Source organism: Argopecten irradians, chromosome 11 (genome assembly GCF_041381155.1).
Source record: "Argopecten irradians isolate NY chromosome 11, Ai_NY, whole genome shotgun sequence".
In the NCBI taxonomy this organism is placed as follows: Eukaryota; Metazoa; Mollusca; class Bivalvia; order Pectinida; family Pectinidae; genus Argopecten; species Argopecten irradians.
Genome location: NC_091144.1, coordinates 42,536,135 through 42,550,181, shown reverse-complemented (window position 1 = coordinate 42,550,181; position 14,047 = coordinate 42,536,135). Strand labels below are relative to the sequence as shown.

Here is a 14,047-nt window from a genome sequence, read left to right as displayed (position 1 = left end):
ATTGTGTTTCTTCTTCGTTCTTACATAGATTACATAGATTTTTGCATTAATTTAAGTTTATACTCGGTCGTTAAAATTCTATGATAACGTCTTCATTGAAAATCCTTGATTTTTCTATCGATTATTTTATCATTTAAAGAGAGCCAGGTTGCATTCCAATTTAAAATGAATTTTTCATTCCATTTTTTGATGGATTTTATTTCATTATCTTTGTTAAAAATTATCAACTTAATACACTTATTAAAATGCTTGTTTAAAATCAGAAGATTGTTTTTATGAAGACTGTTTTTATATTTAACTATTAGGTCATCTGAGATTTGGAGAAATTTATTATCATTTTCAATATTGTTTCGCAGTAAAGTTTTCCATTCTGAAGGGATAGCCCTTCTCTTATTGCTACATCTACACAAGAAAAATTTTATGTCATAAATTTTGTCATATCTTGGCAAAAAATACTTTCCTAGTATGTTCCAGGACTGGGTTTAACTACGTATTATTTTGTATACAAGTTTCACTCTATTAGTTGTTATCATTATATCCAAATCAGTCATATTTAATCCGCCTTGATTCTTTTGTAGATTAATAGAATCTTACATGGGTCTGTCAAGTGGACAGGGATATCTCAACCCGAGTGAAAGATTATGGCTTGTCAACCCGAGGCTTGCCGAGGGTTGACGGCCAAAATCTTTCACGAGGGTTGAGATATCCGTGTCCACTTGACAGACCCATGTAAGATTCTTTTTCTCCCATACTAAGTAGAAAAGATGATAAAAATCCCAGTTGGTTTTCAGCTTTTTCATCGCGTCATTATAGCAGGAACGCCGTTATGCGTCAATATTGATGACGTCATCAACAATGCACGCCGCATGTATTGATGACGTCACGTTATTGTGTAGCGCGTGTGAGCTGTCTTACACCCCCCTGTGTAAGATAGAGATATCTTTTCCATGGCAACCATTTCTCAGTTTCCATGTGTTAATTATGTTCTCCATTTTTTTTATCTTATTATCCCATATTTTCCGTGTGTCGATACCATACCCATATATTTACACTTGCTAGGCTTGCATGGTCACTATACGCTAATACTAGCCGATTTTGTTTACCATAACTGCATGGTAACATTGAACTTTGAACTTGCGTAAGGAAATGTTCTGTGCAACGTAAAAGGACTACTTTTTAAAAAAAAGAAACACATGGCTTTGTTCACATTTTGACGCAACATTACGTGTATATTGTTGTTTTTCATAGAATTTTGGAAAAATGTAAACAATATATACATGTTTTATATTTATATATGATTCAAACAATTTTTAAATTAACAATTGTATAAAGAAACGGAAAAATATCCCGACCGGGGCGACGTGCTTTCATTTTTGTTAAAAATGATGGGTGTCAAATGTAAACATTACCTCTGTGCCTATGTTCGTCCTACGATCGAGCCTTTGGGTTGGACGGGTGTGAGACCCTCTGATAGAGGTCAGTTATAAATATATCCTCTTGTCTTTGTTCTTTGAGTATTTAATCATGTGTATTATAAAACATGCACCGCTAATAATCCACTTGTTGACAATTCCGCATCACCACAAATACATTGTATCCATCGAACACAAGTGAATTTGTTTCATCTATGGATGGCGATATGGATCTAAGCGTAGATAATATAATCACATGGCTCCCAAGGATGTAATATCGTCAAGTCAGACGACATCTCAAACACATTGAGCTACTTGAAAATCGGTGTCTTAACAACTTCGGCAAACTAAAGTGTGTAAGCGTGCGTCAGCTTTGTCTCGCTGCACAATAATGGTCACCGAGTTCGCACATGTGGACGCGTGTACAAATTCTTTATGTTATTACGCTATATATTAACTTTTAGCAAAATTGAATGTATATTTAAAGTTCTGATCTGATTAAATAAAATTATCTCTGAAATTTACTTTGTTTGTCATGTTTATTTTACACTAAAATATTGAACTTTTTTGTCGTCGTGGATGAATAATTCTACCTTACGTGAAGCGTCATCATTCGCTGTTCAATTGAGTAAGCTCCTCCCACTTTTGACCGACTTTTATTGAATAATTACGTCACTTTCAAATGATGATTTTATTGCATAAAATATAAATAAAAAGTCGTGTGAGTGTAAATATAGGGATTGGATTTCGTTTTTATGTTAACCATGCTTGTATGAAGCAATTCCTCTAAGAATATATTCAATATGGGGCGCTAACGCGCCCCATAGAATATATTCTTAGAGGAATTGCTCCATACAAGCATGGTTAACATAAAAACGAAATCCAATCCCTATATAATATTCCTAAAACTTTTATGCTGTCACTTATCCATGACATATCGGTAAAGTTTGGAGGTCTTTGCTTCCAGCTGCCTATGTACATACCCTTTGTCTTTTTTTTGTTTATCCGTGCACCTGAAGCTTTCTCATATTTTTCTTATACCTGAAACAGAACTGGTAACGAGGTTTCGTTACCTAAAAACAACTGTGAATCATCTGCAAACATGCTGATTTTTGTCTGAATTTTTTCATTATCTACTTCTGGAAGATTAATCCCTACAATGTTTTTGCCTTTTCTAATGGAGCAAGCTAGAGCAGGAGGGGTCAGAGCCAAAATTAATACAAGCTCTGTTCCCCTTCCCCAAAGGATGTTTGTGGCCAAATTTGGTTACAATCCATGCAGAACTCTAGGACAAGTAGCGAGTAGAAGAATGTTCCTCTATTTCTATGGGGCCCCGCCCGTCCTGCCCCAAGGGGGTCAGATTCACCATTTATACAAAATCTGTTCCCCTTCCCCAAAGGATGTTTCTGGCCAAATTTGGTTAAAATCCATAAGAACTTTTTGACTAGTAGTGATTTAAAGGAAAAGTTTACGCACGACGACGGATGGTGCACAATGATAATAGGTCTTCTCGCACCTCGGACAGGGAAATCTCACGTGATACCCGGTGCTAGATTTTTCTATCTCGTCCGATCTGTCTGGTACCTTTACGTGATTTTTGGCGGAATTTTAACTCATTCATGTATTCATCCGCGCAAGTGACGTTATATTCTGAAATCGGTGAACAAGTGCATAAACCACAACGCAATATGTGTACACACATAACAGTTATACATGTAGATACAATACTGTACATTGTATAAATTGTTAAAATGTTGTCATATTTAATTTGCCGACATATACATTGTATCAATAATGTTCCATAATGGTAAATAAAGTCACAATCCAGATCATCAGCTGATTTAAAGTTTGCACAACAAAAAACAAAACGTCATCATTTAATGACAACACATTTTTTATTACGTCATCACTTATCGATTATTCGGTTCGATAATCGTCTGCTCGATCGATCAAGAAAAACATGAACTTCAGGGTTGGTGATACTGTACGTGTTGGACAAAATGGAAAACGTGGTAAAATTGTGTCTATTGAAAAACCTTTAGGAACATATACATATTACGTTATTCACTCCTTTGACGGCGAGTTAATCAAAGGCCTTGATGACCATGTTGTATTTGATAAGGAAATTCTTCAACTGTTCAATCCACAAAACTCTCCGCCTCAGCCAACAAGTGAGTCGCCCCCACCCCCGGGCCTATCTATTGCCAATCCAACCCATAATCAACTAGCCACAGCTCCATCGCCAGGAACATTCCCTTCCCTACCCAGCGCAACTAGCCTGCCCCCTCGGGCGAACACTCTTAATGTTACCTATGGTGGACCTAAATACCCTATGAATCGCGAGATTAATGAATCTAAAATACTATCACCTAGCCTGTCAAAAAATAAAAATCAGACCTTTAACCCAAGATTCATAGCAACTACACCTGATGATGTAGACGATTTCATAACAGAAAATGAAAATACGAACACCAAAAGAAAGACATCTGGGCATGTAAAGCTGCTTCGAGATTTTTTATCAACACAGGAAGAAACCCGTGAAATCTCAGACATTCCATATAGTGAGCTCGATCAACTTCTCGCTCAATTTTTCATGAGTGTCCGACAAAAAGATGGTTCGGAGTACGAACCAACAAGTCTAAGGGGAATGTTAGGAAGCTTTGAAAGGGTACTTAAACAGAGGAAATACGGGGAGAGTTTGATAACATCCGTTTGTTTCTCAAAAACAAGAAATACGTTAAAAAGCAAACAAAAACATCTTAAAAAACAAGGATTAGGAAACCAACCAAAAACCGCAGATGCGATTTCCGACGCTGAAATCAATCAGCTCTACGATGCTGGAGAACTTGGAGCAAATTCCCCGAACTCAATTTTAAACACGTTATGGTTTAACAACACTTTGTTGTTTGGAATGAGGGGTGGGGCAGCGGAACACAGGGCTCTATGCTGGGGAGACATCCATCACGGATATGATCCGGAATTGGAAAGGGAATACCTGGAATATAATGAACGACAGACAAAGACCAGGACGGGGGCAGACATATCTTTGTTTAGAAAGAAACCAAGAGCTTATGAAAATTTGGAAAACCCCGAGAGATGTCCGGTTAAAATATATAAAACATACAAAGAAAAAAGGCCCAGTGACTTCTCCGGAAAAGACCACCCATTCTACCTGGCCGCTAGTACACTAAAAAATCCAACAAAGTATGACCAATGGTTTACGAGATGCCCTGTTGGTCAGAACAAATTAAAAAATCTAATGAAAACAATGACAATCAATGCAAACATAAAAGGTGAGAAAAGACTTACAAACACATCTGTCAGGAAACATCTCTGCCAGAAACTTCTGGAAAATAACATCCCGGATACACAAGCTGTGCAAATAACCGGCCACAAAAATCCAAATTCTCTTAACAATTACCGGGCGATGACGAGTACTCAAAAACACGACATTTCATCCATGCTTTGTAACACTAGGTCTAACGTTAGGCCTAATCCCGTTGATGGAAGTCAAATCCATGTCCCAAGCGTGTACCGACAATCAAACACATGTGCACAACAGACATCAGAACGGTCTGTTTTTACAGGAAGTGTTATAAATGGTGGTGTTTTTAACATTACAATTAACAACAATCCAATCATCAACCCACCAACAAATCGTGGAGCTACATTTAGACGTCCAGTTATCACCGACTCCGACGACGATTTGTAAATTTCCGGAAAAACAAGTTTGTGAGTGACGTCACACGACCTAGATAATACTATAAGACAACTATGCATTCAAACTGTTTTTCGTTGTTGATGCTATTACTTTGTGTGGTTTGGTTGTTGTTTGATTATTATTAAAATAATATGTACCGTTTGATCCTTGTTATTCCATTGATATGACCGAACTATATTCCTACGCGGAAGGACTAAATTCGAAACGAAGATGATGTGGCTGTTCGGCTTTGATCCGAGAGGCCCCAGACGGGATACTCGTGCACTCTAAACGTATATAGATGGGGTTTATTATATACAACTAGATATATAGGGAGGTGCGAGAAAAAAAATCTATTACCTGTAAGTGATCGAGATCGGGTTATCTCAGTCTCGGGCTAAGATTTTGTAACATCCCAACCTCGGCTAACGCCTCGGTTGGGATTATGTTACAAAATCTTAGCCCTCGACTGAGATAACCCGATCTCGATCACTTACAGGTAACAGATTTTATTAATCTTGACCTTTCTCAAATCTCTGTGGACTGAACGTGTACTTTAAAAATTTACTTAAGGTCGTCATGTTTGTCATCTCCAAAGCTGCGTACAGTTAGATATTGTAATGAAGCGGTCTTGTAACTGATTTGTGTTTTATAAGAAATATATGTTGTTTCATGGCCCTGTGTTAGTTGAACTATTACATGTGTATCTTGTCCACAACTAAAATGTACATGTCATGCATATTTGGTCACTGTATCTAGTATCTGTGTTTTGTCCCGTCTTTTAATATTCATCGGTTGCCCATGTCCAACTGCACATGTTATTTTTTAGAAATGTTATGAAGGGTGGCGGGGTCTACTTTTATAAATATGCATTTTATGTATGTAGCATGTAGTCTCATTGTTTTTTGGGTCCATTTTAAATTTCTTGTAAACTTATATTTCTTCTTGTTTGTTTAAAGTTTTAATTTACAGACAAAAGTCAAGCGTAACCCCCTCGAACTTAAGTTGACACACAAGGACACGATGTCAAATGGTTTTTGACTTATCGAACATAACAATTCTATAGCCCAGAATATGACGATTAGAATGAGTTAACGATCGTTTTTATTATATCAGGGTATGTTATAAATTGTATATTATATACAGAAACATTTTCACTTATCAATATAACAACTACGTGTAGGGCGACTGTCTTAAATATTCATAATCGCCGATACTGCAACACTGCCCCATTGAATTTCACGGCTCTTGTCAAAGCTGTTTGTCTCAGATGACATCACAAATCTACGGCCACCTGGTGATATCAGGGGCGATAAGCAATGCAATCTTTCTAGACAAGGGTCGTTGTGGACTTCGTTTCAAGCACATCTTATTGAAAGTTACATCAAATACAACCTGTATTTTTTGTTGGAAATCATAAAGTGCATCATTAAACAGGAGGGGCAATTTTCTGTTTTGTCCAGTTTTGTTGGAACCAAATGATATTTCTGAATGATTTTTTATGAATTATAATGCATTTATATGTTAAAAAATAAAACATTTTGGAAAAAATATAACTTAGTGTCAAAAAATAGGTCACAGTGACCTAATTTTGTTAAATGCCATTTATTCAAGAATAAAGTTCATCTGGTGAAATATTGACAATGAATAACGGGACACATTAATGGACAATTCCATTTACTTATAAGTTATGGCTTCTATACACATCGCCTTGCATATGTAACAGGGTTATATTTTGTAATTGTTTAAATAAGTCATCAAATGTTATGTTATATTTTAAGGTGTGTGTATCTTTAAAGTAGTAGAGATTTGTATGGAGTGTGCGCCTTTAATGGTCTTGAATATAGGTATGAGAGGAATGTGAGTAGGTATGTCAGGTGACTTGAGACAGACATGACCATTGGACAGTTTAAACTTATATTGCATGCTTTTAATCTTCATCTAAATTTCTACCACTTCTATTCTGGCGCCTGAGCCATATGCACCACACTTATTCCTGCAGAGTATATTCAGGGAAATTAAGAAGATCTGGTGAGTTTTTACAATAAGTTTAGTTATGATTCTGTATAAAATTGAATATTAATGTTGTACTGTAATAGTAATCAATACAACATAAGAATATATTTTTAGAGTGTATTAAATAGTCAGATATATCTTGATCCAGATAATTGATTATTAATTATCTATATAAGTTATACAGATTGAATTAGATATACATTCATCTGCTAAATTCAATTATGTACAATACTGTCTGTATTTATTACAATAATTGTACCAGGTATCCATATTACGGGTTAAGAAGCAATAATAGCCCATTTTGGAAACCTCCGCACGATGTGTGGGGTGAGTAATTATTTAGTAATTGCTATTATTTTAAAGAGAATAGTATGGAATTAGTTATTATTGTACATTTTTTATCCATTCAGTATTTATATCATTTTCGTTTATCGCTGTAAAGCTTACGATGAACGGTAGGATAAGTGATTGTCTATCTTTTGATATCTGTTGATATTCAGTTATCTAAATGTAATAAATCTATTTGTATAAACATTCTGAAATGTCAAACTAATTATATTTATTGGTACTTCGAGATTTGTAGTATATATTGTATATTTTTATTAGCTCTTTTATTGATAATATGCATGCACGAGTTATGTCCCTTGTTAATCAGTCTGTTCTATATGTATGTATGTATGATAGATGATTGTTTATTGCTGTAGGGTTTTTAAACCAGAATAAAGAAAAAACAAAGGAAATGACGCTTTTGTGGTTCATGATGCTTAAACCCAATCGACCCCTGTAACAAATGGCGCCCAACGTGGATTTGTGAATACTGGTTCAGATCTACAGATGTCAGGATCTACGCGCATATGTGCATTAGAGAGACTTCCATTTCCGGTTTCAACCGAGGCAACAGAGAGTGGTTGGCATGAGAAGAATATTGACTGAGCAGTCAACACTTATGTTGTGATGTATTTGTCGCATATCTGTGAGCTCTGGAATGGATATTACCATCGATAATTACGGTATAAATTCTTTATTTGCCTGCTTCTTTATTTGCCTGCTAAGACAGTTGTCTTCTTATTTTTCTATGGACACACGTGTGCTATGCCGTCCTTGACCTTTCATCGCACATGTACGTGTCTGGCAGGAAGTGACTTTGTTTACTGCATGTGAGAAATTTGAGCTCGTCGTTGATCATCCTTCTGCATTGACATTATAGAAGTTTATTTATTCAGATTAAAATCATTTATTTCTGATATTATCAATAATTATTTAATAGACTACTCATTTGCAATTTGTCATTTATTTATTTGAATTGTTTATTCATTACTTGTTTACTTCTCGGTGTTTATAACATGTAATAATTGTCGATTACCAGGTTACTTGATTACCAACATTTATATTTTTTTTCTGATACATGTTTTTTTGTCATTTGCTGTGATTCATTTGGTTTCTGATATTATTTTTTCATCTACAATTTTTGTCTAGAATTATTATTTTTTTACATGTAATAGTAAGACATTTATTTTTTTGGGGATTTCTATTGTTTCTGACAGGTGCTATTGTACACTATATATATATATATATATATATATATATTAGATCTTAGCTTCATTTGCTATTGGAATACACAGTTTCTTTGGCATTCTTATATTCTATTGCAGTACTAACATTATGCGGTACTAACACAGACATAGACTTTTTTTTTTTTTTTCCCCTGACTTTTTGTGACAATTTGTTCAGTGCGTTTGTGATTGTGTCAAGTAATTATTGCATATTATTCACTATCCATACATATTAACATTTTGTCGTTGAATTTTTCTTATTCAGATTTTGTCATTCTTCGGTTGGATACTAAGGGGAGATAATTTTCTTAATTTCAATAAGGGGAGGTAACTTTATTATTTTCTTTTTCAGATTTGCAAAACTTGTTTCTTTTTCAGTTATTTGAGATTGTTCGTTTCATTTTCAGATATATTTTGGGCATTTTCATTTATTCTTGTGATTATTTACCTAGAAAATTTGTCCTTTATATTTCAGATTCAACTTTGTGTTGTTGTTTTTGTTTGTTTTCCAGTACATTATATCTTTATTATTTTTTTTTCTTCCCAAGGTTTATATGGTAAGTATATAGTGCTTGTGTTTATTCTATTCATCATGTCTGAGGCTGAGAAGTTACAACAGTATTTTGTTAATGCCGGATTAGGGAGACCGGAAGTTAAGCCTGTGCCTGTTCCAAGGAAAACAAGAAGAGAGCGGTGCTTAAACCCAATCGACCCCTGTAACACATATGATCTTCGTGTACAAAGTGCTCAATGACATGACCAAAAGATATCAGTTTTGATAGGCATATAAACGGTTATTAAAACAAGGGGCCCAGAGGGCTTGTATTGCCCACCTGTTTTTCTTTTTTTCTTTTTATTATCACAAAGACTCTTACAATTAGAAAAATTAGTAAAATTGACTCCAAAATTTATTTAATTTTGAAAAACAACCATATAATGATGCTATAGATACCATACAAATATGCAATCCAATATAAAGGTTCAGAGAGGAAGTAATTTATATGAAAATAGTAGCCTAATTGACCTTTTTGGCCCTGCGTCTAAGGCCCCAGGTAGTCAGCCCTATACTTTGTACAATTTTAAATCCCCATCTTATAAGGATACTACTATTGCATTATGAGTGCTCTTCCATGCTGAGTTGCAGAGAACAAAGGTGTTTATATGATAACAGCAAAAATTGATCCATTTCGACCCCGCCCCGCAGCCCCCGGGGGGATCAGTCCCATCATTTGTACAATTTTGAATCCCCACCCTATAAGGATGCTACCATTGCATTATGAGTGCTCTCCCATGCTTAGTTGCAGAGAAGAAATCCTTTACATGGAAATAGCCAAATTAATCCCTTTTGACCCCACCCCTCAGACCCTGGTGGGGTGGGGGGGGGAGGGGTGGTAAGTCCTATCATTCTTACAATTTTGAATCCTCACCCTATAAGGATGTTACTATTGCATTATGAGCGTAATGCCATGTTTAGTTGCAGAGAAAAAGTTGTTTATATGGAAATAGTCAAATTGACCCCTTTTGACCCCACCCCTCAGGCCCCCGGGGGATCAGCCCCATCATTTGAACAATTTTAAATCCCCACCCAATAAGGATGCTACCATTGTATTATGAGCGTAATGCCATGTTTAGTTGCAGAGAAAAAGTTGTTTTTATGGAAATAGACAAATTGACCCCTTTTGACCCCACCCTTCAGGCCCCCGGGGGATCAGCCCCATCATTTGAACAATTTTGAATCCTCACCCTATAAGGATGCTACCATTGCATTATGAGCATAATGCCATGTTTAGTTGCAGAAAAAAAGTTGTTTATATGGAAATAGCCAAATTGACCCCTTTTGACCCAACCCCTCAGGCCCCTGGGGGATCAGCCCCATCATTTGCACAATTTCGAATCCCCAACCTATAAGGATGTTACCATTGCATTATGGGTGTTATTCCCTGCTTACTTTCAGAGAAGAAGTCGTTTATTTGGAAATAGCCAAATTGACCCCTCTTGACCCTGCCCCTCAGGCCCCCAGGGGGTCAGCACCATCATTTGTACAATTTTGAATCCCAATCCTATAAGGATGCTACCATTGCATTTTGGGTGCTATCCCATGCTCAGTTTCAGAGAAGAAGTCGTTTAAATGGAAATAGCCAAATTGACCCCTTTTGGCCCCGCCACTCAGGCCCCTAGGGGTTCAGCCCCATCATTTGTACAATTTTCAGTTAGTAGTCTTTAAGGATGCTACCAGTCAAATTTAGTTGAAATCCGACCAGTGGTTATGGCGAAGAAGTCGATTGTTGACGGACGGCCAGACGCCGGACGCCGGACGCCACGGTATGGCACCTTCGGACCAGGTGAGCTAAAAAAGCTACCAAACATTTGATTCGGTTTATCATCTGTGTTAATTAATTTCTGTCAATTCGTATTCTTACCCGGTAGTTATGAAAAGGCATTTCTAATCCATCTAGGTGACACAGATGCCTTTAACACTTCCTATTGATTTAAATGCTCTTACTTGAATGATGTTTTAGAATAAATTTTGTTTGGAATTTCCTACCTAGTATTTCTATAACAAAAACAGTAGGGCGAGCTGTTAAAACGATACAGCGATACACAGCAAGTTTGCGTGTCAATATTCGATACACTGCTGAAAACCGATACATATCGGTATATCGATATATTGATCCAGCCCTAGAGTTAATTACTGGAAGAATCATGGTCAAAGGGACGCAACCTAACAAGTCAATCATGAACAACAAACCTAGGGCTAAATGAACAACTTTTGTTTTAATACCTTTAATATATAGACATTATGATCAGAACTGAATTTTTCTTACTTACAGCTCGAAATGTATTGCAGTCATATGGACCAAACTTCATGTTGGTAGGGAGGAGGCAGGAAGCATTCTTATAGGGAATTTCATCGTCATGCACCCATCTGGAACACATGAAAGGTGATAAAAACAGATTTTAAATATGCTATTTTTGTGTTGATATTTGTTTATTGTGGTGCACTTTATGATTTCCAACCAAAAAATACAGGTTGTATTTGACGTAATTTCCATAAAATGTGCTTGAAACGAAGTCCACAACGACCCTTGTCTAGAACGATCGCATCACTTATTGCCCCTGATATCACCAGGTGGCCTTAGATTCGTGACGTCATCTGAGACAAACAGCTGTGACAAGAGCCGGGAAATTCATATGGGGCAGTGTTGCGGTATTGGCGATTATAGATATTTAAAACAGTCGCGCTACGTGTAATTGCTATATTGATAAGTGGACATGTATCCGTATATATAATATACAATCTATAACATACCCTGATAAAATAAAAACGATCGTTAACTCATTCTAATCGTCATATTCTGGGCTATAAAACTGTTATTTTCTTTAGGTCAAAAGTCATTTGACATCGTGTAGGCTACTCAGGTTCGAGGAGGTTACGCTTGACTTTTGTCTGTAAATTAAAACTCTAAACATAGACATTAAAGTTTATATCAACAATAAGAAATATAAGTTTGCAAGAAAATGGACCAAAGCATCAATGACACTACATGCTACATGTACATACATATAATGCATATAAAGTAGACCACGCCACCTTTTATACCCTTTCTAAAATCCTATCATACCGCGACAAATGTGCCCCTATCCCGCCTTATATATGTACTACACACCTCTATTTCCTATTTGGAACTTAATCCTTCAAAACACCGCACAGAAAGGGTTAGGCTTATTTATTTTTTAAAGTTCTGTAATGAGTTTTACGGATTTATTCGACAAAATTTCGGGGCTTTCTGTGTACGAAAATAGAATAACATGTACAATAGTAACACTACACGCACGACCGATAAAAAAGACGGGACAAAACACAGGTACTAGATACAATGACCAAATATGCATGACATGTACTCGTGGACAAGATATGCATGCTTAATATAACACAGGGCCATGAAACAACATATTTCTTATAAAACACAAATCATTCACCAGACCGCTTCATTATATATTATCTAAGCGTGCGCAGTTTTAGAATTAACAAACCTGTCAACCTTAAGTAAATTTTAAAAGTATACGAACAGTCCACAGTGATTTGAAAATTATTTAGTTTATATCAATATGGACACACTAGATAGCCTATTGAACACTATGAGACGATTTAGGGGTCTAGTTAAAAAAAAATCGGTAAAATTCGTATTCTACATATACGCAAATGTACTATGTAGAATATAACATGAAATTAATGAGTACGCAAATTGGCCACATTGGCGAGCATTGTGGTGTTTTGAGGGTTCGGGGGAGACCCCGGGAAAACATATTACGATTTAGAATGGCTGAGATATGAGTTTCACAATGTATTTTAATGATTTTGCGAGCGGCGAAGGCGCGATATTTTGGTGTTTGGGGGTCCGAAGGTCTTCCTCGAGAAGGAAAAATATTACTACTTACAATGGCTGTGATGAGTTTTACGATGTATTTTGATAATTTTAAAGCGTTTTTAACATTGTAATTTTTCGATTTTAAATTACCCGCATTTAAATAATGATAATATTGTTAATGTCGTCATATCATTATGCAACCCTGCTCGATCTGAACATACCGGCTTCACGCAATCGGCACATTGTTGTTTAACTCAAAGTACAAAGAAATTTAATAATGAATAAATTGTCTTGCTAAGATTTTTTTAACTACATGCAGTAGAATCCCTAAAGTGAAGTATGAAAACTGTTTAGGAGGATCCTTTTTTCTTTTAAATGCGCAGAACATTTCAGTCGACGAAAATGAGGGGCAAAAAGACAAAACAGATAAATAATCTGAGTGTATTTTTTATGCCTCCGTACGCTTGTAACGGATGATTTTTTTCATCAAAACGTATGTCTAAAGAGGTGGGCCGCAATAATTGTCCATTTTCACTACGATCTTATTTTGCACATAAAATTACCAGTATGTATATCAAAACTCCCCGGTTAATTTTATGTGTAAACTATAAATTACATACATGCACAGTCGCCTTACTCCAAGGTGGACTGAATAGGAAAGTAATACTTATTCATTCGTGAAAAATGACATTATATTTAACCCCTAACATGATACACCACATGATATATGTACTCAAAATTAATGACATCATCATTTACATATATTGACGTCATTTTATAGGTTATGACGTCAATAATGTGTCATTATGTAGGGGATAAATCACGCTACCCAATAAGTCGAAATATAACATATGGTATATGTTTAGATAGGACATACAAATGATTCTAGCGTATTATCTCATTTTCCATGTCCCTTCTGTTTTTATCACCTTTAAATATCCAAATGTTAATAAGTTGAAATCAGCCAGGGTCGTTAACGGATGTGCCAGGTTTAGG

The 14,047-nt window shown here is 36.0% G+C and overlaps 1 protein-coding gene across 3 annotated transcripts in view; it reads right to left on the bottom strand.

The window, feature by feature from the left end:
* The window catches only part of LOC138335609 (uncharacterized), a 55,688-nt gene that overhangs the window by 23,233 nt on the left and 18,408 nt on the right, over positions 1 to 14,047 (bottom strand). For all 3 annotated transcript variants that reach the window (XM_069284778.1, XM_069284779.1, XM_069284780.1), the window contains one exon: positions 11,511 to 11,607. In XM_069284778.1, coding sequence (XP_069140879.1) covers positions 11,511 to 11,607 — 97 coding nt within the window. The remainder of the gene's footprint in view (positions 1 to 11,510; positions 11,608 to 14,047) is intronic.